Source organism: Patagioenas fasciata, chromosome 39 (genome assembly GCF_037038585.1).
Source record: "Patagioenas fasciata isolate bPatFas1 chromosome 39, bPatFas1.hap1, whole genome shotgun sequence".
NCBI classification, from domain to species: Eukaryota; Metazoa; Chordata; class Aves; order Columbiformes; family Columbidae; genus Patagioenas; species Patagioenas fasciata.
Genome location: NC_092558.1, coordinates 328,694 through 352,849, shown reverse-complemented (window position 1 = coordinate 352,849; position 24,156 = coordinate 328,694). Strand labels below are relative to the sequence as shown.

The 24,156-nt window shown below is 66.8% G+C and overlaps 3 protein-coding genes across 3 annotated transcripts; all 3 read left to right on the top strand.

Moving 5' to 3' along the window:
• The first annotated feature begins 365 nt into the window (after positions 1 to 365).
• On the top strand, positions 366 to 23,959 carry TUT1 (terminal uridylyl transferase 1, U6 snRNA-specific). The gene is made up of 11 exons (XM_071801438.1): positions 366 to 635; positions 721 to 911; positions 2,413 to 2,649; positions 3,823 to 3,937; positions 4,683 to 5,682; positions 13,038 to 13,147; positions 16,125 to 16,247; positions 17,819 to 17,911; positions 20,634 to 21,109; positions 22,458 to 22,759; positions 22,825 to 23,959. The coding sequence occupies exons 1-11, from the start codon at positions 551 to 553 to the stop codon at positions 23,957 to 23,959; spliced, it is 3,867 nt and encodes a 1,288-aa protein (XP_071657539.1). The 5' UTR covers positions 366 to 550.
• Positions 13,154 to 14,815, top strand: LOC139826289 (uncharacterized; the record flags this gene model as incomplete). Its single annotated transcript, XM_071801538.1, has 1 exon — positions 13,154 to 14,815. A coding segment is annotated over one exon (1,662 nt), but the record flags the coding sequence as incomplete, so codon positions are not given.
• LOC139826294 (uncharacterized) lies at positions 21,124 to 22,358 on the top strand. Its single transcript, XM_071801568.1, has one exon. It carries the CDS (start codon positions 21,194 to 21,196, stop codon positions 22,340 to 22,342), a length of 1,149 nt encoding a protein of 382 aa, XP_071657669.1. The 5' UTR covers positions 21,124 to 21,193; the 3' UTR covers positions 22,343 to 22,358.
• Positions 23,960 to 24,156: the final 197 nt, after the last annotated feature.

Sequence of the window (24,156 nt, the reverse complement as noted above, 5' to 3'; positions counted from 1 at the left end):
GGTCCGGGGAGGTTCTCCTGCCTCTCTACTCTGCCCTTGAATAAAGGGTTTGGTTCATATACTATAAGGATAACCTTGAGAAACTTACATACACATATATATACACATATATATGGAATATACGCAGCCACAGCACCCTGAGTGCCCCGTCTCATGTGACCTGGGAAGCTAAGCAGGGTCGGCCCCGGTCAGCGCTTGGATGGGAGACCAGCTCTGGAGCTGGAGGAGACTGAGGGGTGATTAATTAATGGTGAATAATATGGAAAGGGGGCGTGTCAGGAGGTGGAGCCATCGCTGACAATAGCACAAGGAACAATGGGTGCCAACTGCAACACAAAAGGTTCCGCTTCAAGACGAGGAGAAACTCGTTCCTAGTCAGGCTGCCAGAGCACGGAACTCTTGTGTCGGGTCACACTTCCGGCGGAAGTCCCGCGGGAAGGAAGGCGCGCCGCACCACTTCCGCCCGCAGTTGGGCCGGTGAGGCGGCCGCGGGAGGACGCGGCTCCCGCTGCGCTCCCGGCCCCGCTGCGCTCCCCGCCCCGGCCCCGCCATGGACGCGGACCCGGACCCGGACGTGGAGCCGCTGCCGCGGGGCGGGTTCCGCTGCCGCCTGTGCCAGATCTCCGCAGCCAACCGTGAGTGGAGCGGCGTTACGGGGTGGGGGGGGTGTCCTGGGGCCGCGCTCCGCGCCGCCGTTTGACGGCGCCGTTGTCCCCGCAGCCCCGAGCCTGGCCGAGCACCTCCGGGGGAAGAAGCACCGGCGGCTGCGGAGCCTGCGGGCCGAGCGGGCGGAGCAGGAGCGGCGGAGCCTGTTCGTGAGCGGCTTCGCCCGCGGCACCGCGGACACGGAGCTCGCCCGATACTTCGGGGCCTTCGGGGACGTGGCGGCCGTGGTCATGGACAAGGACAAGGTGCGGGGGGCGCCGTCCCCGTGTGCCCCCCGTGACCGTGTCCCCTCCGTCCCCGTGCCCCCCCATGTCCCCGTGCCCCCCCATGTCCCCGTGCCCCCTCTGTGTCCCCCACCGTGTCCGTGTCTCCTCCGTCCCCGTGCCCCCTCTGTGTCCCTATGTCCCCGTGTCCCCCCCCCGTCCCTGTGTCCCCCATTCCCCCATGACTGTGTCCCCGTGTCCTCCTGTCCCCATGTCCCCCCGTGACCCCCATGACTGTGGCACCATGTCCATGTCCTGCTTGTCCCCCCCTGTCCCCATGTTCCCCCCATGTTCCCCCCATGTCCCACTGTACCCCCATGTCCCCCACGACCATGTCCTCATGTCCATGTCCCCCCTTGTCCCCGTGTCCCCTCCTGTCCCCTCATGTCCCCCCATGTCCGTGTCCCCCCGTGTCCTCCTGTCCCCATGTCCCCCTGTGACTGTGTCCCCATGACTGTGTCACCATGTCCGTGTCCCCCCATGTCCCCATGTCCATGTCTCCCCATGTTCCCCCGTGACCATGTCCCCCATGACCCCCATTACCGTGTCCCCAGTTCCATGTCCCCCATGTCCCTGTCCTGTGTCCTCCTGTCCCCATGTCCTCCTGTGACTGTGTCCCCCATGGCTGTGTCACCATGTCCATGTCCCGCCCGTCCCCATGTTCCCCCCATGTCCCACTGTACCCCCGTGTCCCCCATGACCATGTCCCCATGTCCATGTCCCCCCTTGTCCCCGTGTCCCCTCCTGTCCCCTCATGTCCCCCCATGTCTGTGTCCCCCCGTGTCCTCCTGTCCCCATGTCCCCCTGTGACCATGTCCCCATGACTGTGTCACCATGTCCGTTTCCCCCATGTCCCTGTCCCCATGTCCTCCCGTGACCCCCATGACTGTGTCACCATGTCCGTGTCCCCCCGTGTCCCCATGTCCATGTCTCCCCATGTCCCCCCGTGACCGTGTCCCCATATGTCCCCCTGTCCCCCATGACCCCCATTACCATGTCCCCAGTTCCATGTCCCCCCATGTCCCTGTCCTGTGTCCTCCTGTCCCTATGTCCCCCTGTGACTGTGTCCCCCATGGCTGTGTCACCATGTCTATGTCCCCCCTGTCCCCCCCGTCCCCATGTTCCCCCCGTGTCCCCCACGACCATGTCCCCATGTCCATGTCCCCCCTTGTCCCCGTGTCCCCACCTCTGTGTCTCCTCATGTCCCCCTGTGACCATGTCCCCCCCGTCCCCATGTTCCCCCCATGTCCCACTGTCCCCCCGTGTCCCCATGTCCATGTCTCCCCATATCCCCCATGACCGTGTCCCCAGTTCCATGTCCCCACCATGTCCCCATCCATGTCCCTTCATGTCCCCCCGTGACCCCTTGTCCCCTTATGTCTCCCTATCCCTATGTCCCCCATGACTGTGTCCTCATATGTCCCCATGTCCCCCATCCCCTTATGTCCCCACGTCCCCCCCTGACCGTGTCCCCATGTCCCAGGGCGCCTACGCCATCGTGGAGCTGCGCGAGGCCGGGGGCTGTGAGCGGGCTCTGGCTCAGCCGCGCCACCTCTTGGCCGGGCGGCCGCTCCGCGTGCGCCCCCGCCGCACCAAGGCCTTCCCGCCCGCCCCCCCCGAGACCCCCGGGACCCCCACGCGTGGCCCCCCCGCCCGCAGCCCCCGCCGGGACCCCCTGGACCCCGAGCGGCTGGAGCAGGAGCTGCGCTGCGCCCCCGATGTGAGTGGGGACCCCTGGGAGGGCTGGGGGGGGGTCAGGGGTTTGGGGAGGGGTCCTGGGGCTGTCACAAGGGGATCATGAGGCTCTTTTGGGGGGGCCTCAGGGGTTTGGGGAGGGGTCCTGGGGGTGAATGGGGATGTCCCAGAGGCTTCTGAGGCTCTTTTGGGGGGGCCCCAGGGGTTTGAGGGAGTCCTGGGGGTGCAAGGGGGGTTCAAGGGGGGTCCTGAGGCTCTTCTGGGGTCACCCGGGGATTTGGGGAGGGGTCCTGGGGTGTCCCAGGGGCTTCTGAGGCTCTTTTGGGGGAGTCCCTGGGGTGCAAGGCGGGTCCTGAGGCTCTGTTGGGGACACCCAGGGCTTTGGGGAGGGGTCCTGAGGGTGTCCAAGGAGTCTCCTGGGTCCCCTCTCCCAAACTCCTGGGTCCCTTGGGGCACTCCTGGGTCCCCTCTCCCGCACTCCTGCGTCCCTTGGGGCACTCCTGGGTCCCCTCTCCCGCACTCCTGGGTCCCCTCTCTCGAACTCCTGGGTCCCTTGGGGCACTCCTGGGTCCCTCCCCCGCACTCCTGGGTCCCTTGGGGCACTCCTGGGTCCCTCTCCCACACTCCTGGGTCTCTTGGGGCACTCCTGGGTCCCCTCTCCCGAACTCCTGGGTCCCTTGGGGCACTCCTGGGTCCCCTCTCCCGCACTCCCGGGTCCCCTCTCCCCGCACTCCCGGGTCCCCTCTCCCCGCACTCCCGGGTCCCCTCTCCCGCACTCCCGGGTCCCCTCTCCCGCACTCCCGGGTCCCCTCTCCCGCACTCCCGGGTCCCCTCTCCCGCACTCCCGGGTCCCCTCTCCCGAACTCCTGGGTCCCCTCTCCCGAACTCCTGGGTCCCCTGGAGCACTCCTGGGTCCCTTTCCCTCACTCCTGAGTCCCTTGGGGCACTCCTGGGTCCCCTCTCCCGAACTCCTGGGTCCCCTCTCCCGAACTCCTGCGTCCCCTGGAGCACTCCTGGGTCCCTCTCCCGCACTCCTGGGTCCCTTGGGGCACTCCTGGGTCCCCTCTCCTGCACTCCTGGGTCCCCTCTCTCGAACTCCTGGGTCTCTTGGGGCACTCCTGGGTCCCTCTCCCGCACTCCTGGGTCCCTTGGGGCACTCCTGGGTCCCTCTCCCGAACTCCCGGGTCCCTCGCTGCAGGTGGAGGCGCAGCTGGGCCGGTTGGTGGCGCTGCTGGCGCTGAGCGAGGCCGAGCGGCGGCTGCGGCAGCTGCTGGTGGCGCTGTTCCAGGAGGTGTTCACCGAGTTCTTCCCCGGTGAGTGTGCCACGACACGCGCGTGTGACACGGGACACGCGTGACACACCCCACGCGTGCGTGTGACGTGAGCGGCGTGCGCCTGACACGCCTGCGTAACACGTGACGCGCGCCTGACGCACGTGTGACACACGCTCACCTGACGCGTGTGACACACGTGTGACAAGAGTGACACACGCGACACACGCAAGCGACAGGCGCGCGACAGCTGCGACGCACACGTGTGTGACGCACGCCCAACACGCACGTGACACGCGCCTGACACGTGTGACACGCACAAGTAACACGCGTGATGTGCGCAACCGCGTGTGTGACACGTGTGACACACACCTGACACGCGCGACACGTGCGCCCGACGTGCGACACGTGCCTGACACACACGTGCGACACACGCCTGACACGAGTGACACACACGACACACGCGTGTGACGCACACAAGCGACACGTGTGACGTGTGCGACCGCGTGCACACGTGTGACACATGCATGACGTGTGCGACCCCGCGTACCTGACACGCGTGACGCACGCAAGCAACACGCGTGTGACCACGCGCGCCTGACGTGTGCGATGCACACGCCTGACACACAACACCCGCCTGACCCGTGCGACGTGTGCGACACACACGTGGCACGTGTGCACGTGACACCCGCGACACGCGTGTGACACGCGCTGCACCTGTGACTTGTGCACGCGATACGTGTGACGCGTGTGCCACACGTGTGTGACACGGCCCTGTCCCCCCCAGGCTGCTCCGTCGTCCCCTTCGGCTCGTCCGTCAACGGCTTCGGCGCCCGCGGCTGCGACCTGGACCTGCTGCTGGACCTGGAGGCCACCAAAGCGCTGCAGGCGGCCGCGCCACCTGGCTCCGGATCCGGCTCCGGCTCCACCCCCGGCTCTGACTCCGGCTTCAGCTCCACCCCCAGCTCCAGCTCAGACTCCGCTCCCGACTCCAGCTTCAACTACAGCTCCGCCTCTGGCTCCTCCCCCGGCTCTGACTCCGCCCCTGGTTCCGGCTCCAGTTCCAGCTCCGACTCCACCCCCTGCTCCGACTCCACCCCTGGCTCTGATTCCAGCTCCGGCTCCTCCTCTGGCTCCTTCCCTGGCTCTGGCTCCGCCCCTGGCTCCGATTCCGGCTCCGCCCCTGGCTCTGGCTTTGGTTCCAGCTCCCACTCCTCTCCTGGCTCTGCCTCCGGCTCCATCTCCGGCTCCACCCCCGACTCCACCCCCGGCTCCAGCTCCAATTCCATCTCCAACTCCAATCCTGGCTCCAGCTCCCACTCCGCTCCTGGCTCTGCCTCCGACTCCATCTCCGACTCCACCCCCGGCTCCAGCGCCAGCTCCAATTCCATCTCCAACTCCAATCCCGGCTCCAGCTCTACCCCCGGCTCCAGCTCCAACTCCAACTCTGGCTCCACCCCCAGCTCTGACTCCAGCTCCACTCCTGGCTCCAACTCCAACTCCACCCCCGGCTCCGGCTCCAACTCCGGCTCCAGTTCCGCCCCCGGCTCTGACTCCGCCCCCGGCTCTGACTCCGCCCCCGGCTCCAGCTCCGACCCCTCCATCCTGAGCGAGCTGGAGCTGGCGGCGGCGCCGGCGCCGGAGCTGCTGGCGCTGGTGGCCGCGGTGCTGCGGCGCTGCGTGCCGGGTGTGCGCCGCGTCCGCGCCGTCCCCGCCGCCCGCCGCCCCGTCGTCAAGTTCCTGCACAAGCAGTCGGGGCTGGCGGGGGACGTCTCCATCGACAACAGGTGGGGACACCCGGGTTTGGGGGTTCAGGGGGGGTCTGTCCACACAGTGACGTGTCCCCCCATGTCCCTGTGTCCCCCATGACTGTGTCCCCATGTCCATGTTCTCCCCTGTCCCCCTGTTCCCTCCATGTCCCCCCATGTCCATGTCCCCTCATGTCCCTGTGTCCCCCATGACTGTGTCACCATGTCCGTGTTCTCCCCTGTCCCCCCGTTCCCCCCGTGTCCCCCCATGTCCTTGTCCCCCCATGTCCATGTCTCCCTGTGTCCCCCCATGTCCCTGTGACCGTGTCCCCCATGACTGTGTCACCATGTCCATGTTCTCCCCTGTCCCCCTGTTCCCTCCATGTCCCCCCATGTCCACTCATGTCCCTGTGCCCCCCATGACTGTGTCACCATGTCCATGTTCCCCCTGTCCCCATGTTCCCCCCGTGTCCCCCGACCATGTCCCCATGTCCCTCCATGTCCCCACATGTCCCCCTGTGACTGTATCCCCCATGACTGTGTCACCATGTCCATGTTCTCCCCTGTCCCCCCGTTCCCCCCGTGTCCCCCCATGTCCTTGTCCCCCCATGTCCATGTCTCCCTGTGTCCCCCCATGTCCCTGTGACCGTGTCCCCCATGACTGTGTCCCCACGTCCGTGTCCTCCCATGTCCCTGTGACTGTGTCCCCCATGACTGTGTCCCCATGTCCATGTTCTCCCCTGTCCCCCTGTTCCCTCCATGTCCCCCCATGTCCATGTCCCCTCATGTCCCTGTGTCCCCCATGACTGTGTCACCATGTCCGTGTTCTCCCCTGTCCCTCCGTTCCCCCCATGTCCCCCCATGTCCATGTCTCCCTGTGTCCCCCCATGTCCCTGTGACCGTGTCCCCCATGACTGTGTCACCATGTCCATGTCCCCCCATGTCCCCCTGTGACTGTGTCCCCCATGACTGTGTCACCATGTCCATGTTCCCCCCATATCCCACTGTCCCCTTGTGTCCCCCGACCATGTCCCCATGTCCATGTCCCCCCATGTCCCCCCATGACTGTGTCCCCCATGACTGTGTCACCATGTCCACGTTCCCCCCTGTCCCCACGTTCCCCCCTGTCCCCACGTTCCCCCATGTCCGTGTCCCCCATGACTGTGTCCCCCATGACTATGTGACCATGTCCTTGTTCCCCCCCGTCCCCCCTTGTCACCCCATGTCCCACTGTCCCCCCACGTCCCCCATGACTGCATCACCATGTCCGTGTCCCCCCATGTCCCCCCGTGTCCCCCCGTGACTGTGTCCACATGTCCTTGTTCCCCCCCTTGTCACCCCACGTCCCGCTGTCCCCCAGTGTCCCCCATGACCATGTCCCCATGTCCGTGTCCCACCTTGTCCCCATGTCCATGTCCCCTCATGTCCCCCCATGTCCCCATGTCCCTCCATGTCCCCCGTGACATGGTCACAGGTGGGGGAGCCCCAGTTTTGGGGTTCAGGGGGGTTCTGTCCCCACAGTAACGTGTCCCAGTCCCCATGGTGACACCTCATGGTCCCCCCAGGCTCTGCACCCCGTTTTTGGGGTACGGGGGGTTCTGTCCCCAAGGTGACGTCTCCCATTCCCCATGGTGACACATCATGGTCCCCCAGGCCCTGCGCCCCATTTCGGGGTTCAGTGACGTGTCCCACTCCCCATGGTGACACCTTGTGGTCCCCACAGGCTCCGTGCCCCATTTTTGGGGTACGGGGGGTTCTATCCCCACAGTGACATGTCCCTGTCCCCATGGTGACATGCTGTGGTCCCCACAGGTGGGGGAGCCCCATTTTTGGGGTTCACGGGGTTCTGTCCCCAAGGTGACGTGTCCTGGTCCCCATGGTGACACCTTGTGGTCCCCACAAACTCCGTGCCCCGTTTTTGGGGTACGGGGGGTTCTGTCCCCATGGTGACGTCTCCCTGGTCCCCACAGGCTCCGTGCCCCATTTTTGGGGTACGGGGGGTTCTGTCCCCAAGGTGACGTGTCCCAGTCCCCAAGGTGACACATCATGGTCCCCCAGGCCCTGCGCCCCATTTCGGGGTTCAGTGACGTGTCCCTGTCCCCAAGGTGACACATCATGGTCCCCCAGGCCCTGCGCCCCATTTCGGGGTGCAGTGACGTGTCCCAGTCCCCATGGTGACACCTTGTGGTCCCCACAGGCTCCGTGCCCCATTTTTGGGGTACGGGGGGTTCTATCCCCACAGTGACATGTCCCTGTCCCCATGGTGACATGCTGTGGTCCCCACAGGTGGGGGAGCCCCATTTTTGGGGTTCACGGGGTTCTGTCCCCAAGGTGACATGTCCTGGTCCCCATGGTGACACCTTGTGGTCCCCACAGACTCCGTGCCCCGTTTTTGGGGTACGGGGGGGGTTCTGTCCCCATGGTGACATCTCCCTGGTCCCCACAGGCTCCGTGCCCCATTTTTGGGGTACGGGGGGTTCTGTCCCCAAGGTGACGTGTCCCTGTCCCCAAGGTGACACATCATGGTCCCCCAGGCCCTGCACCCCATTTCGGGGTGCAGTGACGTGTCCCTGTCCCCAAGGTGACACATCATGGTCCCCCTGACCCTGCGCCCCGTTTCGGGGTTCAGTGACGTGTCCCTGTCCCCAAGGTGACACATCATGGTCCCTCAGGCCCTGCGCCCCATTTCGGGGTTCAGTGACGTGTCCCTGTCCCCAAGGTGACACATCATGGTCCCCCAGGCCCTGCGCCCCATTTCGGGGTGCAGTGACGTGTCCCTGTCCCCAAGGTGACACATCATGGTCCCTCAGGCCCTGCGCCCCATTTCGGGGTTCAGTGACGTGTCCCTGTCCCCAAGGTGACACATCATGGTCCCCCAGGCCCTGCGCCCCATTTCGGGGTTCAGTGACGTGTCCCAGTCCCCAAGGTGACACATCATGGTCCCCCAGGCCCTGCGCCCCATTTCGGGGTTCAGTGACGTGTCCCAGTCCCCAAGGTGACACATCATGGTCCCCCAGGCCCTGCGCCGCGTTTCGGGGTTCAGTGACGTGTCCCTGTCCCCATGGTGACACCTTGTGGTCCCCACAGGCTCCGTGCCCCATTTTTGGGGTACGGGGGGTTCTATCCCCACAGTGACATGTCCCTGTCCCCATGGTGACATGCTGTGGTCCCCACAGGTGGGGGAGCCCCATTTTTGGGGTTCACGGGGTTCTGTCCCCAAGGTGACGTGTCCTGGTCCCCATGGTGACACCTTGTGGTCCCCACAAACTCCGTGCCCCGTTTTTGGGGTACGGGGGGTTCTGTCCCCATGGTGACGTCTCCCTGGTCCCCACAGGCTCCGTGCCCCATTTTTGGGGTACGGGGGGTTCTGTCCCCAAGGTGACGTGTCCCTGTCCCCAAGGTGACACATCATGGTCCCCCCGACCCTGCGCCCCATTTCGGGGTTCAGTGACGTGTCCCTGTCCCCAAGGTGACACATCATGGTCCCCCAGACCCTGCGCCCCGTTTCGGGGTGCAGTGACGTGTCCCTGTCCCCAAGGTGACACATCATGGTCCCCCAGGCCCTGCGCCCCGTTTCGGGGTTCAGTGACGTGTCCCTGTCCCCAAGGTGACACATCATGGTCCCCCCGACCCTGCGCCCCGTTTCGGGGTTCAGTGACGTGTCCCTGTCCCCAAGGTGACACATCATGGTCCCCCTGACCCTGCGCCCCGTTTCGGGGTTCAGTGACGTGTCCCTGTCCCCAAGGTGACACATCATGGTCCCCCAGACCCTGAGCCCCGTTTCGGGGTTCAGTGACGTGTCCCTGTCCCCAAGGTGACACATCATGGTCCCCCCGACCCTGCGCCCCGTTTCGGGGTTCAGTGACGTGTCCCTGTCCCCAAGGTGACACATCATGGTCCCCCTGACCCTGCGCCCCGTTTCGGGGTTCAGTGACGTGTCCCTGTCCCCAAGGTGACACATCATGGTCCCCCCAGGCCCTGCGCCCCATTTCGGGGTGCAGTGACGTGTCCCTGTCCCCAAGGTGACACATCATGGTCCCCCAGGCCCTGCGCCCCATTTCGGGGTTCAGTGACGTGTCCCTGTCCCCAAGGTGACACATCATGGTCACCCCGACCCTGCGCCCCATTTCGGGGTTCAGTGACGTGTCCCTGTCCCCAAGGTGACACATCATCGTCCCCCAGGCCCTGCACCCCATTTCGGGGTGCAGTGACGTGTCCCACTCCCCATGGTGACACCTTGTGGTCCCCACAGGCTCCGTGCCCCATTTTTGGGGTACGGGGGGTTCTATCCCCACAGTGACATGTCCCTGTCCCCATGGTGACATGCTGTGGTCCCCACAGGTGGGGGAGCCCCATTTTTGGGGTTCACGGGGTTCTGTCCCCAAGGTGACGTGTCCTGGTCCCCATGGTGACACCTTGTGGTCCCCACAAACTCCGTGCCCCGTTTTTGGGGTACGGGGGGTTCTGTCCCCATGGTGACGTCTCCCTGGTCCCCACAGGCTCCGTGCCCCATTTTTGGGGTACGGGGGGTTCTGTCCCCAAGGTGACGTGTCCCTGTCCCCAAGGTGACACATCATGGTCCCCCCGACCCTGCGCCCCATTTCGGGGTTCAGTGACGTGTCCCTGTCCCCAAGGTGACACATCATGGTCCCCCAGACCCTGCGCCCCGTTTCGGGGTGCAGTGACGTGTCCCTGTCCCCAAGGTGACACATCATGGTCCCCCAGACCCTGCGCCCCGTTTCGGGGTGCAGTGACGTGTCCCTGTCCCCAAGGTGACACATCATGGTCCCCCAGACCCTGCGCCCCGTTTCGGGGTGCAGTGACGTGTCCCTGTCCCCAAGGTGACACATCATGGTCCCCCAGACCCTGAGCCCCGTTTCGGGGTTCAGTGACGTGTCCCTGTCCCCAAGGTGACACATCATGGTCCCCCAGGCCCTGCGCCCCGTTTCGGGGTGCAGTGACGTGTCCCTGTCCCCAAGGTGACACATCATGGTCCCCCCGACCCTGCGCCCCGTTTCGGGGTTCAGTGACGTGTCCCTGTCCCCAAGGTGACACATCATGGTCCCCCTGACCCTGCGCCCCGTTTCGGGGTTCAGTGACGTGTCCCTGTCCCCAAGGTGACACATCATGGTCCCCCAGACCCTGCGCCCCATTTCGGGGTTCAGTGACGTGTCCCTGTCCCCAAGGTGACACATCATGGTCCCCCCAGGCCCTGCGCCCCATTTCGGGGTGCAGTGACGTGTCCCTGTCCCCAAGGTGACACATCATGGTCCCCCAGGCCCTGCGCCCCATTTCGGGGTTCAGTGACGTGTCCCTGTCCCCAAGGTGACACATCATGGTCACCCCGACCCTGCGCCCCATTTCGGGGTTCAGTGACGTGTCCCTGTCCCCAAGGTGACACATCATGGTCCCCCAGACCCTGCGCCCCGTTTCGGGGTGCAGTGACGTGTCCCTGTCCCCATGGTGACACCTTGTGGTCCCCACAGGCTCCGTGCCCCATTTTTGGGGTACAGGGGGTTCTATCCCCACAGTGACATGTCCCTGTCCCCATGGTGACATGCTGTGGTCCCCACAGGTGGGGGAGCCCCATTTTTGGGGTTCACGGGGTTCTGTCCCCAAGGTGACATGTCCTGGTCCCCATGGTGACACCTTGTGGTCCCCACAGACTCCGTGCCCCGTTTTTGGGGTACGGGGGGTTCTGTCCCCATGGTGACGTCTCCCTGGTCCCCACAGGCTCCGTGCCCCATTTTTGGGGTACGGGGGGTTCTGTCCCCAAGGTGACGTGTCCCTGTCCCCAAGGTGACACATCATGGTCCCCCAGACCCTGCGCCCCGTTTCGGGGTTCAGTGACGTGTCCCTGTCCCCAAGGTGACACATCATGGTCCCCCAGGCCCTGCGCCCCGTTTCGGGGTTCAGTGACGTGTCCCAGTCCCCAAGGTGACACATCATGGTCCCCCAGGCCCTGCGCCCCGTTTCGGGGTTCAGTGACGTGTCCCTGTCCCCAAGGTGACACATCATGGTCCCCCAGGCCCTGCGCCGCGTTTCGGGGTTCAGTGACGTGTCCCTGTCCCCAAGGTGACACATCATGGTCCCCCAGGCCCTGCGCCCCATTTCGGGGTTCAGTGACGTGTCCCTGTCCCCAAGGTGACACATCATGGTCCCCCAGACCCTGCGCCCCATTTCGGGGTTCAGTGACGTGTCCCTGTCCCCAAGGTGACACATCATGGTCCCCCAGACCCTGCGCCCCATTTCGGGGTTCAGTGACGTGTCCCTGTCCCCAAGGTGACACATCATGGTCCCCCTGACCCTGCGCCGCGTTTCGGGGTGCAGTGACGTGTCCCTGTCCCCAAGGTGACACATCATGGTCCCCCAGGCCCTGCGCCGCGTTTCGGGGTTCAGTGACGTGTCCCAGTCCCCAAGGTGACACATCATGGTCCCCCAGGCCTTGCGCCCCATTTCGGGGTGCAGTGACGTGTCCCAGTCCCCAAGGTGACACATCATGGTCCCCCAGGCCCTGCGCCCCGTTTCGGGGTGCAGTGACGTGTCCCAGTCCCCATGGTGACACCTTGTGGTCCCCACAGGCTCCGTGCCCCATTTTTGGGGTACGGGGGGTTCTATCCCCACAGTGACATGTCCCTGTCCCCATGGTGACATGCTGTGGTCCCCACAGGTGGGGGAGCCCCATTTTTGGGGTTCACGGGGTTCTGTCCCCAAGGTGACGTGTCCTGGTCCCCATGGTGACACCTTGTGGTCCCCACAGACTCCGTGCCCCGTTTTTGGGGTACGGGGGGTTCTGTCCCCATGGTGACGTCTCCCTGGTCCCCACAGGCTCTGTGCCCCATTTTTGGGGTACGGGGGGTTCTGTCCCCAAGGTGACGTGTCCCTGTCCCCAAGGTGACACATCATGGTCCCCCAGGCCCTGCGCCCCATTTCGGGGTTCAGTGACGTGTCCCTGTCCCCAAGGTGACACATCATGGTCCCCCAGGCCCTGCGCCCCATTTCGGGGTTCAGTGACGTGTCCCTGTCCCCAAGGTGACACATCATGGTCACCCAGGCCCTGCGCCCCATTTCGGGGTTCAGTGACGTGTCCCAGTCCCCAAGGTGACACATCATGGTCCCCCATCCCCTGCGCCCCATTTCGGGGTGCAGTGACGTGTCCCTGTCCCCAAGGTGACACATCATGGTCCCCCAGGCCCTGCGCCCCATTTCGGGGTTCAGTGACGTGTCCCAGTCCCCAAGGTGACACATCATGGTCCCCCAGGCCCTGCGCCCCGTTTCGGGGTGCAGTGACGTGTCCCTGTCCCCAAGGTGACACATCATGGTCCCCCAGACCCTGCGCCCTGTTTCGGGGTTCAGTGACGTGTCCGTGTCCGTGTCCCTGTCCCCGTCCCCAGGCTGGCGCTGCTGAACACGCGGTTCCTGCGGCTCTGCGGTGACACGGACACGCGTGTGCGGCCCCTGGTGTTCGCGCTGCGGCTCTGGGCCAAGCGGCACGGCCTGGCAGGTGGGGACAGCGGCACCGGGTCCCCTCCTGTCCCCTCCTGTCCCCTCCCATCCCTTCATTCCCTCCTCATCCTCTCCTGTTCCCTCCTATTCTTCCTGTCCCCTTCCTGTTCCTTTCCCGTCCCCTCCCATCCCTTCTATCCCCTCCCATCGCTTTCACTCCTGTCCCTTCTCTTCCTTCTTGTCCCTTCCCATTCCTTTTATTCCCTCCTGTCCCATTCTGTCCCCTCCCATCCTCTTCTGTCCCCTTCCATCCCCTCCCATTCCTTCTATCCCCTCTCATTGCATCCCATCCTGGCCCTTCCTGTCCCTCCCGTCCCTTCTCATCCTCTCCTGTCCCCTCCCATTCTTTCTATGCCCTCCTGTCCCTTTTTGTTCCCTTCTCTTCCTGTCCCCTCCCTTCTCTTCCTGTCCCTTTCTGTCCCTTCCCATCCTTTCCTGTCCCTTCCCATTCATCTCGTCCCTTTCTGTCCCTTCCCATCCTTTCCTGTCCCTTCCCATCCTTTCCTGTCCCTTCCCATTCATCTCGTCCCTTTCTGTCCCTTCCCGTCCCTCCCATCCTCTCCTATTCCTTCCATGTCCTCCTGTCCCGTCCCATCTCCTCCTGTCCCATTCTGTCCCTTCCTGGTCCCTCCCATCCCCTTCCTGTCCCCTCCCATCCATTTTTGTCCCCTTCCCATCTCCACCCTTCCCTTCCTGTGCCCTCCCGTCCCTTCCCATTCCTCCTGTCCCATCCCCTCCCATCCCCTTCTCTTCCTGTCACCTCCTCTCCCGTCCCCTCCCATTCCTTCCCGTCCTCTCCCATTCCTTCCCGTCCCTTCCCACCCCTTCTATCCCCACTCGTCCCTTCCCCTCCTGTCTCTTTCCGTCCCATTTCCCCCCTTCCCATCCCTTCTCATCCTCTCCTGTCCCCTCCCGTCCCTTTCTGTCCCCACCCATTCCTTCTGTCCCCCTCATTGCTTCCCATCCCATCCCCTCCTGTCCCTTCCCATCCCCTCCTGTCCCTTCCTGTCCCCTGCCTTCCTTCTATCCCTTCCTGTCCCTCCCGTCCCCTCTTGTCCCTCCCTTCCTGTCCCTTTCTGTCCCCTCCCATCCCTCCTTATCCCTTTCTGTCCCTTCCCATCCTTTCCTGTCTCATCCCGTCCCTTCCCATTCCTCTTGTCCCTTTCTATCCCCGCTTTCCCATCCCCTCCCATTCCTTCTATCTCTTCCCATCACGTCCCGTCCCCTCCTGTCCTCTCCTGTCCCATCCTGTCCTCTTCTGTCCCTTCCCGTCCCCTCCCGTCCCCTCTCATTCTTTCTATCCCCTTTCATTGCTTCCCATCCCTTCTCATCCTCTCCTGTTTCCTCCCATTCCTTCTGTTTCCTCCCATCCCCTTCTCTTCCTGTCCTCTCCTGTCCCTTTCTGTCCCTTCCCTTCTCCTCCCGTCCCTTCCCATCCCTTCCCACCTCTCCCATCCCTTCCCACTCCTCCTATCCCCTCTCGTCCCTTCCCCTCCTGTCTCTTTCCATCCCATTCCCTCCCATCCCTTCCTGTCCCTTCTCATCTTCTCCTATCCCTTCCCATTCCTCCTGTCCCCTCCTGTCCCCTCCTGTCCCCTTCTGTCCCTTGCCATTCCTTCTATCCTCTCCCGTCCCCTCCTGTCCCCTCCCCTCTCATCCTCCCTTCCCCTCCCCTCCTTCCCCTTCCCCTTCCCTTCCCTCCCCCTCCCCTCCTTCCCCTCCCCTCCCCTCCTTTCCCTCCCCTCCCCTCCTTTCCCTCCCCTCCTTCCCCTCCCCTCCCCTCCTTTCCCTCCCCTCCCCTCCTTTCCCTCCCTTCCCCTCCCCTCCTTCCCCTTCCCCTCCCCTTCCCCCTCCCCTTCCCCCTCCCCTTCCCCCTCCCCTTCCCCCTCCCCTTCCCCCTCCCCTTCCCCCTCCCCTTCCCCCTCCCCTTCCCCCTCCCCTTCCCCCTCCCCTTCCCCCTCCCCTTCCCCCTCCCCTTCCCCCTCCCCTTCCCCTCCCCTTCCCCTCCCCTTCCCCTCCCCTTCCCCTCCCCTTCCCCTCCCCTTCCCCTCCCCTTCCCCTCCCCTTCCCCTCCCCTTCCCCTCCCCTTCCCCTCCCCTTCCCCTCCCCTCCCCTTCCCCTCCTTTCCCTCCCCTCCCCTTCCCCTCCTTTCCCTCCCCTCCCCTTCCCCTCCTTCCCCTCCCCTCCCCTCCCCTCCTTCCCCTCCCCTCCCCTCCTTCCCCTCCCCTTCCCCTCCTTCCCCTCCCCTCCCCTCCCCTCCCCTCCCCTCCCCTCCCCTCCCCTCCCCTCCCCTCCCCTCCTTCCCCTCCCCTCCTTCCCCTCCCCTCCCCTCCCCTCCTTCCCCTCCCCTCCTTCCCCTCCCCTCCTTCCCCTCCCCTCCCCTCCTTCCCCTCCCCTCCCCTCCTTCCCCTCCCCTCCCCTCCCCTCCTTCCCCTCCCCTCCCCTCCTTCCCCTTCCCCTCCTTCCCCTTCCCCTCCTTCCCCTTCCCCTCCTTCCCCTTCCCCTCCTTCCCCTTCCCCTCCTTCCCCTTCCCCTCCTTCCCCTTCCCCTCCTTCCCCTTCCCCTCCTTCCCCTTCCCCTCCTTCCCCCTCCCCTCCCCTCCCCTCCCCTCCCCTCCCCTCCCCTCCCCTCCCCTCCCCTCCCCTCCTTCCCCTCCCCTCCCCTCCTTCCCCTTCCCCTCCCCTCCTTCCCCTTCCCCTCCCCTCCTTCCCCTTCCCCTCCCCCCTTTCCCCTTCCCCTCCTTCCCCTTCCCCTCCCCCCTTTCCCCTTCCCCTCCTTCCCCTTCCCCTCCTCCCCCTCCCCCTCCCCCTCCCCCTCCCCCTCCCCCTTCCCCTTCCCCTCCTTCCCCTCCCCCTCCCCTCCTTCCCCTCCCCTTTCCCCTCCCCTTCCCATCCCTTCTGTCCCATCCCATCCCTCCCTTCCCCTCCCGTTCTGTCCCCCCCAGCCCCGTCCCTGACGCCGTGTCCCCCCCCCAGGAAACGCCTCGGGGCGCGGCCCCCTGCTCACCAACTACGCGCTGACGCTGCTGGCGCTGTTCTTCCTGCAGACGCGCAGCCCCCCCGTGCTGCCCACCCTCCTCCGCCTGCGTGACCTGGCAGGTGGGTCCCTGTCCGTCCGTCCCCCCTGTCCGTCCGTCCCCCCTGTCCGTCCTCGCCCCTCATCTGCCCCCCCCATCCATGCCCCCGCCATCCGTCCGCCCGTCCGTCCCCCTGTCCATTCGCCCCCGTCCCCGATCCCGCCCCACCCAGGTCCGTCCTCCCATCTGTCCCCCTGTCCGTCCGTCCTCCCGATCCATCTGTCCCCCCTGTCTGTCTGGCCCCCCATCCGGGCTCCCCATCAAACCCCCCATCCGTCTGTGCCCCTCGTCTGTCCCCCCTGTCCATCTGTGCCCCTTGTCTGTCCCCCCATCCGGCACCCCCGTCTGTTCCCCCTGTCCGTCCGCCCCCCTCGTCTGTCCCCCTCGTCTGTCTGTCCCCCTCATCTGTCCCCCATCTGTCCCCCAATCCGGGACCCCCATCAGCCCCCCTGTCCATCCCCCCTGTCCGTCTGTCCCCCATGTTCATCTGTGCCCCTCGTCCGTCCCCCATCTGTACCCCTATCCGGGACCCCCGTCTCCCCCTCCCCATCTGTCTGTCCCCCCCGTCCGTCCGTCTGTCCCCCCCCCCCCCCCAATCCATCCCCCCCGTCCGTCCGTCCCCCCTCCATCTGTCTGTCCCCCCCCCGTCTGTCTGTCCCCCCCCCCGTCTGTCTGTCCCCCCCCCCGTCTGTCTGTCCCCCCCCGTCTGTCTGTCCCCCCCCCCCGTCTGTCCGTCCCCCCCCCCGTCTGTCCGTCCCCCCCCCCCGTCTGTCCGTCCCCCCCCCCCGTCTGTCCGTCCCCCCCCCCCCGTCTGTCCATCCCCCCCGTCTGTCCGTCCCCCCCCCCGTCTGTCCGTCCGTCCCCCGTCTGTCCCCCCCCCCGTCTGTCCGTCCCCCCCCCCGTCTGTCCCCCCCCCCCCCCGTCTGTCCCCCCCCCCCCCCGTCTGTCCGTCCCCCCCCCCCCCGTCTGTCCGTCCCCCCCCCGCCGTCTGTCCGTCCCCCCCCCCCGTCTGTCCGTCCCCCCCCCCGTCTGTCCGTCCCCCCCCCCGTCTGTCCGTCCCCCCCCCCCGTCTGTCTGTCCCCCCCCCCCCCCGTCTGTCTGTCCCCCCCCCCGCCGCCTGTCTGTCCCTGCCGTCTGTCTGTCCCCCCCATCTGTCTGTCCGTCTGTCCCCCCTGTCCACCTGTGCTCCTTGTCCATCCCCCCTGTCTGTCCCACATCCCTACCCCGTCTGTCCCCCCGTCTGTCTTCCCTGTCCGTGTCCTGCTGTCTGTGTCCTGCTGTCCATCCCCCATGTGTCCCGCTGTCCGTCCTGCTGTCCGTCCCCCGTGCGTCCCGCTGTCCGTGTCCCGCTTCCCATCCCCCGTGTGTCCCGCTGTCCGTCCCTGTTCTCGCGTCCATCCCGCCGTCCGTCCCACCGCGTGTCCCGCTGTCCGTCCCTGTTCTCACGCGTGTCCCGCTGTCCGTCCCTGTTCTCACACGTGTCCCGCTGTCCGTCCCTGTTCTCACACGTGTCCCGCTGTCCGTCCCTGTTCTCACACGTGTCCCGCTGTCCGTGTCCCTCCGTCCGTCCCCGTTCTCACGTTGGTCCCGCAGGGCCCGCCGATCGGCGCGTGGTGTGCGGCTGGGACTGCAGCTTCCCCGGGGACGCGGCGGCGCTGGAGCCCAGCACCAACACCCAGAGCACCAGTGAGCGCACATGGGGGCCTGGGGGGGGTCCTGGGGGGTCCCATGGGGTCTGGGGTGGCCCTGGGGGGTTCCCATGGGGGTCCCAGGGGTGGCCCAGAGGATCCTGGGGGGTTCCCATGGGGGTCCCAGGGTGTCTGGGGTGGCCCAGAGGGGTCCTGGGGGGTTCCCATGGGGGTCCCGGGGTGGCCCAGAGCATCCTGGGGGGGTCCCAGGGGTGTCTGGGGTGGTCCAGAGGGGTCCTGGGGGGTTCTCATGGGGGTCCCAGGGGGTCTGAGGTGGCCCAGAGGGGTCCTGGGGGGTTCCCATGGGGGTCCCAGGGTGTCTGAGGTGGCCCAGAGGGGTCCTGGGGGGTTCCCATGGGGGTCCCAGGGTGTCTGAGGTGGCCCAGAGGGGTCCTGGGGGGTTCCCATGGGGGTCCCAGGGGGTCTGAGGTGGCCCAGAGGGGTCCTGGGGGGTTCCCATGGGGGTCCCGGGGTGGCCCAGAGGATCCCGGGGGGTTCCCAGGGGGTCTGGGGTGGCCCAGAGGGGTCCTGGGGGGTTCCCATGGGGGTCCCGGGGTGGCCCAGAGGATCCCGGGGGGGGTCCCAGGGGGTCTGGGGTGGCCCAGAGGGGTCCTGGGGGGTTCCCATGGGGGTCCCAGGGGGTCTGGGGTGGCCCAGAGGGGTCCTGGGGGGTTCCCATGGAGGTCCCAGGGGTGGCCCAGAGGATCCTGGGGGGTTCCCATGGGGGTCCCAGGGTGTCTGGGGTGGCCCAGAGGGGTCCTGGGGGGTTCCCATGGGGGTCCCGGGGTGGCCCAGAGCATCCTGGGGGGGTCCCAGGGGTGTCTGGGGTGGTCCAGAGGGGTCCTGGGGGGTTCTCATGGGGGTCCCAGGGGGTCTGAGGTGGCCCAGAGGGGTCCTGGGGGGTTCCCATGGGGGTCCCAGGGTGTCTGAGGTGGCCCAGAGGGGTCCTGGGGGGTTCCCATGGGGGTCCCAGGGTGTCTGAGGTGGCCCAGAGGGGTCCTGGGGGGTTCCCATGGGGGTCCCGGGGTGGCCCAGAGGATCCCGGGGGGTTCCCAGGGGGTCTGGGGTGGCCCAGAGGGGTCCTGGGGGGTTCCCATGGGGGTTCCGGGGTGCCCCAGAGCATCCTGGGGGGGTCCCAGGGGTGTCTGGGGTGGTCCAGAGGGGTCCTGGGGGGTTCCCATGGGGGTCCCAGGGGGTCTGAGGTGGCCCAGAGGGGTCCTGGGGGGTTCCCATGGGGGTCCCAGGGGTGGCCCAGAGGATCCTGGGGGTTCCCGTGGGGGTCCCAGGGGACCTGGGGTGGTCCAGAGGGGTCCTGGGGGATTCCCATGGGGGTCCCGGGGTGGCCCAGAGGATCCTGGGGGGATCCCAGGGGTCTCTGGGGTGGCCCAGAGGGGTCCTGGGGGGTTCCTGTGGGGGTCCCGGGGTGGCCCAGAGGGGTCCTGGGGGGTTCCCATGGGGGTCCCAGGGGCGGCCCAGAGGATCCTGGGGGGGTCACAGGGGGTCTGGGGTGGCCCAGAGGGGTCCTGGGGGGTTCCCATGGGGGTCCCAGGGGTGTCTGGGGTGTCTGAGAGGGGTCCTGAGGGGTTCCCATGGGGGTCCTGGGGGGGTCCTGGGGTGTCTGGGGGGGTCCTGGGGAGCTCTGTAGGGGTCCCAGAGGGGTCCTGCAGGGTTCCCATGGGGGTCCCAGGGGGGTCTGGGGTGACCCAGAGGATTCTGGGGGTGTCTGGGGGTGTCCCAAGGGTCCCGGGGAGGTCTTGGGGGGTCCTGGGAAGTTCCCAGGGAGGTGGTCCCAAGGGTCCCAGGGGGGTCTGGGGAGGGGGAGGGAGGTCCCAGGGGATCTGGGAGGGTCTTGGGGGCTCCCTAGGGGTGTCCCAGAGCATCCTGGGAGGGGGTCCCATGGGGTCCTGGGGGTGTCCCCTCTTGGGGATCTGGGTCTGGGGGCATCCCAGGGGTGTCCCAAGAGTCCCAGGGGTCTTGGGGTGTCCAGGGGGGTCCCGGGGTTTGGGGGTGTCCCTGGGGTCTGGGGGGATCCCTGGGTTCTGGGGGAATCCCAGGGGTGTCCCAAGAGTCCCAGGGGTCTGGGGGGATCCCCGGAGTCTGGGGGGATCCCCGGGGTCTGGGGGGATCCCAGGGGTGTCCCAAGAGTCCCAGGGATGTCCAGGGGGGTCCCTGGGGTTTGGGGGTGTCCCCGGAGTCTGGGGGGATCCCAGGGGTGTCCCAAGAATCCCAGGGGTCTGGGGGTATCCAGGGGGGTCCCCGGGGTTTGGGGGTGTCCCTGGGGTCTGGGGGGATCCCCGGGGTCTGGGGGAATCCCAGGGGTGTCCCAAGAGTCCCAGGGGTCTGGGGGTGTCCAGGGGGGTCCCTGGGGGTCTGGAGGGATCCCAGGGGTGTCCCAAGAGTCCCAGGGGTCTGGGGGTGTCCAGGGGGGTCCCTGGGGGTCTGGAGGGATCCCAGGGGTGTCCCAAGAGTCCCAGGGGTCTGGGGGTGTCCAGGGGGGTCCCAGGGGTCTGGAGGGATCCCAGGGGTGTCCCAAGAGTCCCAGGGGTCTGGGGGTGTCCAGGGGGGTCCCAGGGGTCTGGGGGGATCCCAGGGGTGTCCCAAGAGTCCTAGGGGTCTGGGGGTGTCCAGGGGGGTCCCGGGGGTCAGGGGAGATCCCAGGGGTGTCCCAGGAGTCTGGGGGAGGTCCCATTGCCCCCCTCACCCTCCTTTTCCCCCCCCAGCTTCGCTCTTGGCCGAATTCTTCACCGTGTTCAGCGACTTTGACTTCGCGGGGCAGTTGATTTCTCTACGGGAGGGACGGGCGCTCCCGCTGCCCCCCCGGGACCCCCAAACCCCCCTTCCCGAGGGGTTCAAACTGGGTCCCCTCAACCTCCAGGACCCTTTTGAGCTGAACCACAACGTGGCCGCCAACGTCACCCCCAAAACCGCCCAACGCTTCTCCCGCTGCTGCCGCGAGGCCGCCGGGCATTGCCGGAGCCCCCGCTTCCACCGCAGCCCCGGCCACGCCTGGGGGCTCCTGCGCCTCTTCCTGCCCAGCACCGCGGATCCCGGAGCCACCGGAGCAACCGGAGCCTCCGGCGCCTTCGTCATCGAGCTGCCCGCCCAGGACCCCCAGGGCTCCGGCGCCCGGTTTGGGGACGTGTGCTCCGCCATCGGCTTCGTGCTCCGCGACGTGCTCAAGTGCAGCTGCCAGGAGGTGGGGGGCACGGGGGAGGATGGGGAGGAATTGGGGGTCCCAATCGATCCACCGAGTGCTCCCAGTGAGGAATTGGGGCTCTCAATGGACCCATCAAGTGGTCCCAGTGAGGAATTGGGGGTCCCAATGGACCCCCCAAGTGCTCCCAGTGAGGAACTGGGGTTCCCAATGCATCCCCCAAGTGCTCCCGGTGAAGAATTGGGGGTCCCAATGGACCCATCGAGTGATGCTGGTGAGGAATTGGGGTTCCCAATAGACCCCCCAGGTGCTCCCAGTGAGGAACTGGGGCTCCCAATGGACCCCCCAAGTGCTCCTGGTGAGGAACTGGGGCTCCCAATGGACCCCCCAAGTGCTCCCGGTGAGGAATTGGGGCTCCCAATGGACCCCCCAAGTGCTCCCAGTGAGGAACTGGGGCTCCCAATGGACCCCCCAAGTGCTCCCAGTGAGGAACTGGGGCTCCCAATGGACCCCCCAAGTGCTCCTGGTGAAGAATTGGGGCTCCCAATGGACCCCCCAAGTGCTCCTGGTGAAGAATTGGGGCTCCCAATGGATCCCCCAAGTGCTCCTGGTGAAGAATTTGGGCTCCCAATGGACCCCCCAAGTGCTCCCAGTGAGGAACTGGGGCTCCCAATGGACCCCGCAAGTGCTCCTGGTGAAGAATTTGGGCTCCCAATGGACCCCCCAAGTGTTCCCAGTGAAGAATCGGGGCTCCCGGTGCCCCCCAGCGCAGCCGGTGAGAACCTGGGGCTCCCAATACCCCCCCCGCCCCCTCCGCGTCCTGAATCCTCCACCCCAGCACCCCCCAAACGCCCCCTCCCCACATCACCCCCCATCCCCCCCAAGCGCCCCCGCCTCGCCGCCCCTGACCGGGTGACCGGGGTGACCTGGAGCTGCTCCGTGTGGCACCGCGTGTGGAGCGGGCGACGCCGCCTGCGCCGACAGCTCCGGCGCCACCACCCCCACCACCTCGGTGACGACCGCGACCTGGCGCTGGAGCGGGAGGTGACGGAGACGCTGGCGCGGGGGGACAGGCCCACACAACCACTGCTGCGCTTCGGCGCCAGCGCCCGGGTGATGGAGCCACAGGTGCTGCTGCGCTTGGTCCCGGACGTTCCGGAGGCTCCGGCGCCGCTTTTTCGGGACTTTTGCCATTTTTTGGAGGGTTTTCTGCCCGGCGCCGTGCGGCAGCGCCTGGGGTGGGGGGCGCTTCCTACCAACGGGGTTTTGCAGTAAATAGGGTGGGTTTGCAGCTGTGTTGTGTCTGGGTTTTCATTCGGGTTTCATTCGGGTTTCATTCGGGTTTAATTCGGGTTTCATGTTTCCCTTGTAAACGCTCCTTTTATTCCAGCCGCCGGAAATTGCCGAAGGCGGCTTCGGGTCTTTCCGCGCCGGGGGGCGGGGCCGGGGAGACGCATCGGGTGATTCCGGAGCGCCCTCCGGAAACACCCGAAGCCGGGAGGCGGCGCCGAACCCCATCCGGAAAGAGCCGAAAAGAGCCGGAAACACCCGAAGCCGGGAGGCGGCGCCGAACCCCATCCGGAAAGAGCCGAAAAGAGCCGGAAACACCCGAAGCCGGGAGGCGGCGCCGAACCCCATCCGGAAAGAGCCGAAAAGAACCGGAAACACCCGAAGCCGGGGGGGGCGTGTCGGGTGATCTCGGAGCGCCCCCGGAAACACCCGAAGCCCGGAGGCGGCGCCGAACCCCATCCGGAAAGAGCCGAAAAGAGCCGGAAACACCCGAAGCCCCGGGGCGGCGCCGAACCCCATCCGGAAAGAGCCGAAAAGAACCGGAAACATCCGAAGCGTGGGGGGGCGTGTCGGGTGATTTCGGAGCGCCCCCGGAAACACCCGAAGCCGGGGGGCGGCGCCGAACCCCATCCGGAAAGAGCCGAAAAGAACCGGAAACATCCGAAGCGTGGGGGGGCGTGTCGGGTGATTTCGGAGCGCCCCCGGAAACACCCGAAGCCGGGGGGCGGCGCCGAACCCCATCCGGAAAGAGCCGAAAAGAGCCGGAAACACCCGAAGCCGGGAGGCGGCGCCGAACCCCATCCGGAAAGAGCCGAAAAGAACCGGAAACACCCGAAGCGTGGGGGGGCGTGTCGGGTGATTTCGGAGCGCCCCCGGAAACACCCGAAGCCGGGGGGCGGCGCCGAACCCCATCCGGAAAGAGCCGGAAAGAGCCGAAAAGAGCCGGAAAGAGCCGAGGAGCCGGAAAGAGCCGAAGAGGAGCCGGAAAGAGCCGAAGCGGAGCGGGGGGCGTGTCGGGTGATCTCGGAGCGGCCCCGGAAACACCCGAAGCCGGGGGGCGGCGCCGAACCCCATCCGGAAAGAGCCGGAAAGAGCCGGAAACACCCGAAGCCGGGGGGCGGTGCCGAACTGAATCCATCCGGAAAGAGCCGAAAAGAACCGGAAACACCCGAAGCGTGGAGGGGCGTGTCGGGTGATTTCGGAGCGCCCCCGGAAACACCCGAAGCCGGGGGGCGGCGCCGAACCCCATCCGGAAAGAGCCGAAAAGAGCCGGAAAGAGCCGAGGAGCCGGAAAGAGCCGAAGAGGAGCCGGAAAGAGCCGAAGCGGAGCGGGGGGCGTGTCGGGTGATTTCGGAGCGCCCCCGGAAACACCCGAAGCCGGGGGGCGGCGCCGAACCCCATCCGGAAAGAGCCGAAAAGAGCCGGAAACACCCGAAGCCGGGAGGCGGTGCCGAACCCCATCCGAAAAGAGCCGAAAAGAGCCGGAAACACCCGAAGCCGGGGGGCGGCGCCGAACCCCATCCGGAAAGAGCCGAAAAGAGCCGGAAACACCCGAAGCCGGGGGGCGGCGCCGAACCCCATCCGGAAAGAGCCGAAGCGTAGTGGGGGGCGTGTCGGGTGTTTCCGGCGCGGCGGCGGAAATGGCCGAGGGCCGGCGGCGCCCGCCATGTTGGGAGCCGCTGTGCGCTGAGGAGACGCGGGCGTGAGGCGGCCGGGCCGGGCGGACGCGCCCCCCGCTCCTTCCCCGCTCCGCTCCCCTTCCCCGGCCTCCCCGATGCCGCTGGCCTGGCCCCCCCCCG

Coding starts and splice junctions, on each gene's coding strand:
- TUT1 (XM_071801438.1), top strand. CDS start 551: ATGGACGCGGACCCGGACCCGGACGTGGAGCCGCTGCCGCGGGGCGGG. Junction 16,248..17,818: donor CCGCCTGCGTGACCTGGCAG/GTGGGTCCCTGT, acceptor TTGGTCCCGCAG/GGCCCGCCGATCGGCGCGTG. Junction 21,110..22,457: donor TCAAGTGCAGCTGCCAGGAG/GTGGGGGGCACG, acceptor CTTTTATTCCAG/CCGCCGGAAATTGCCGAAGG.
- LOC139826294 (XM_071801568.1), top strand. CDS start 21,194: ATGGACCCATCAAGTGGTCCCAGTGAGGAATTGGGGGTCCCAATGGAC.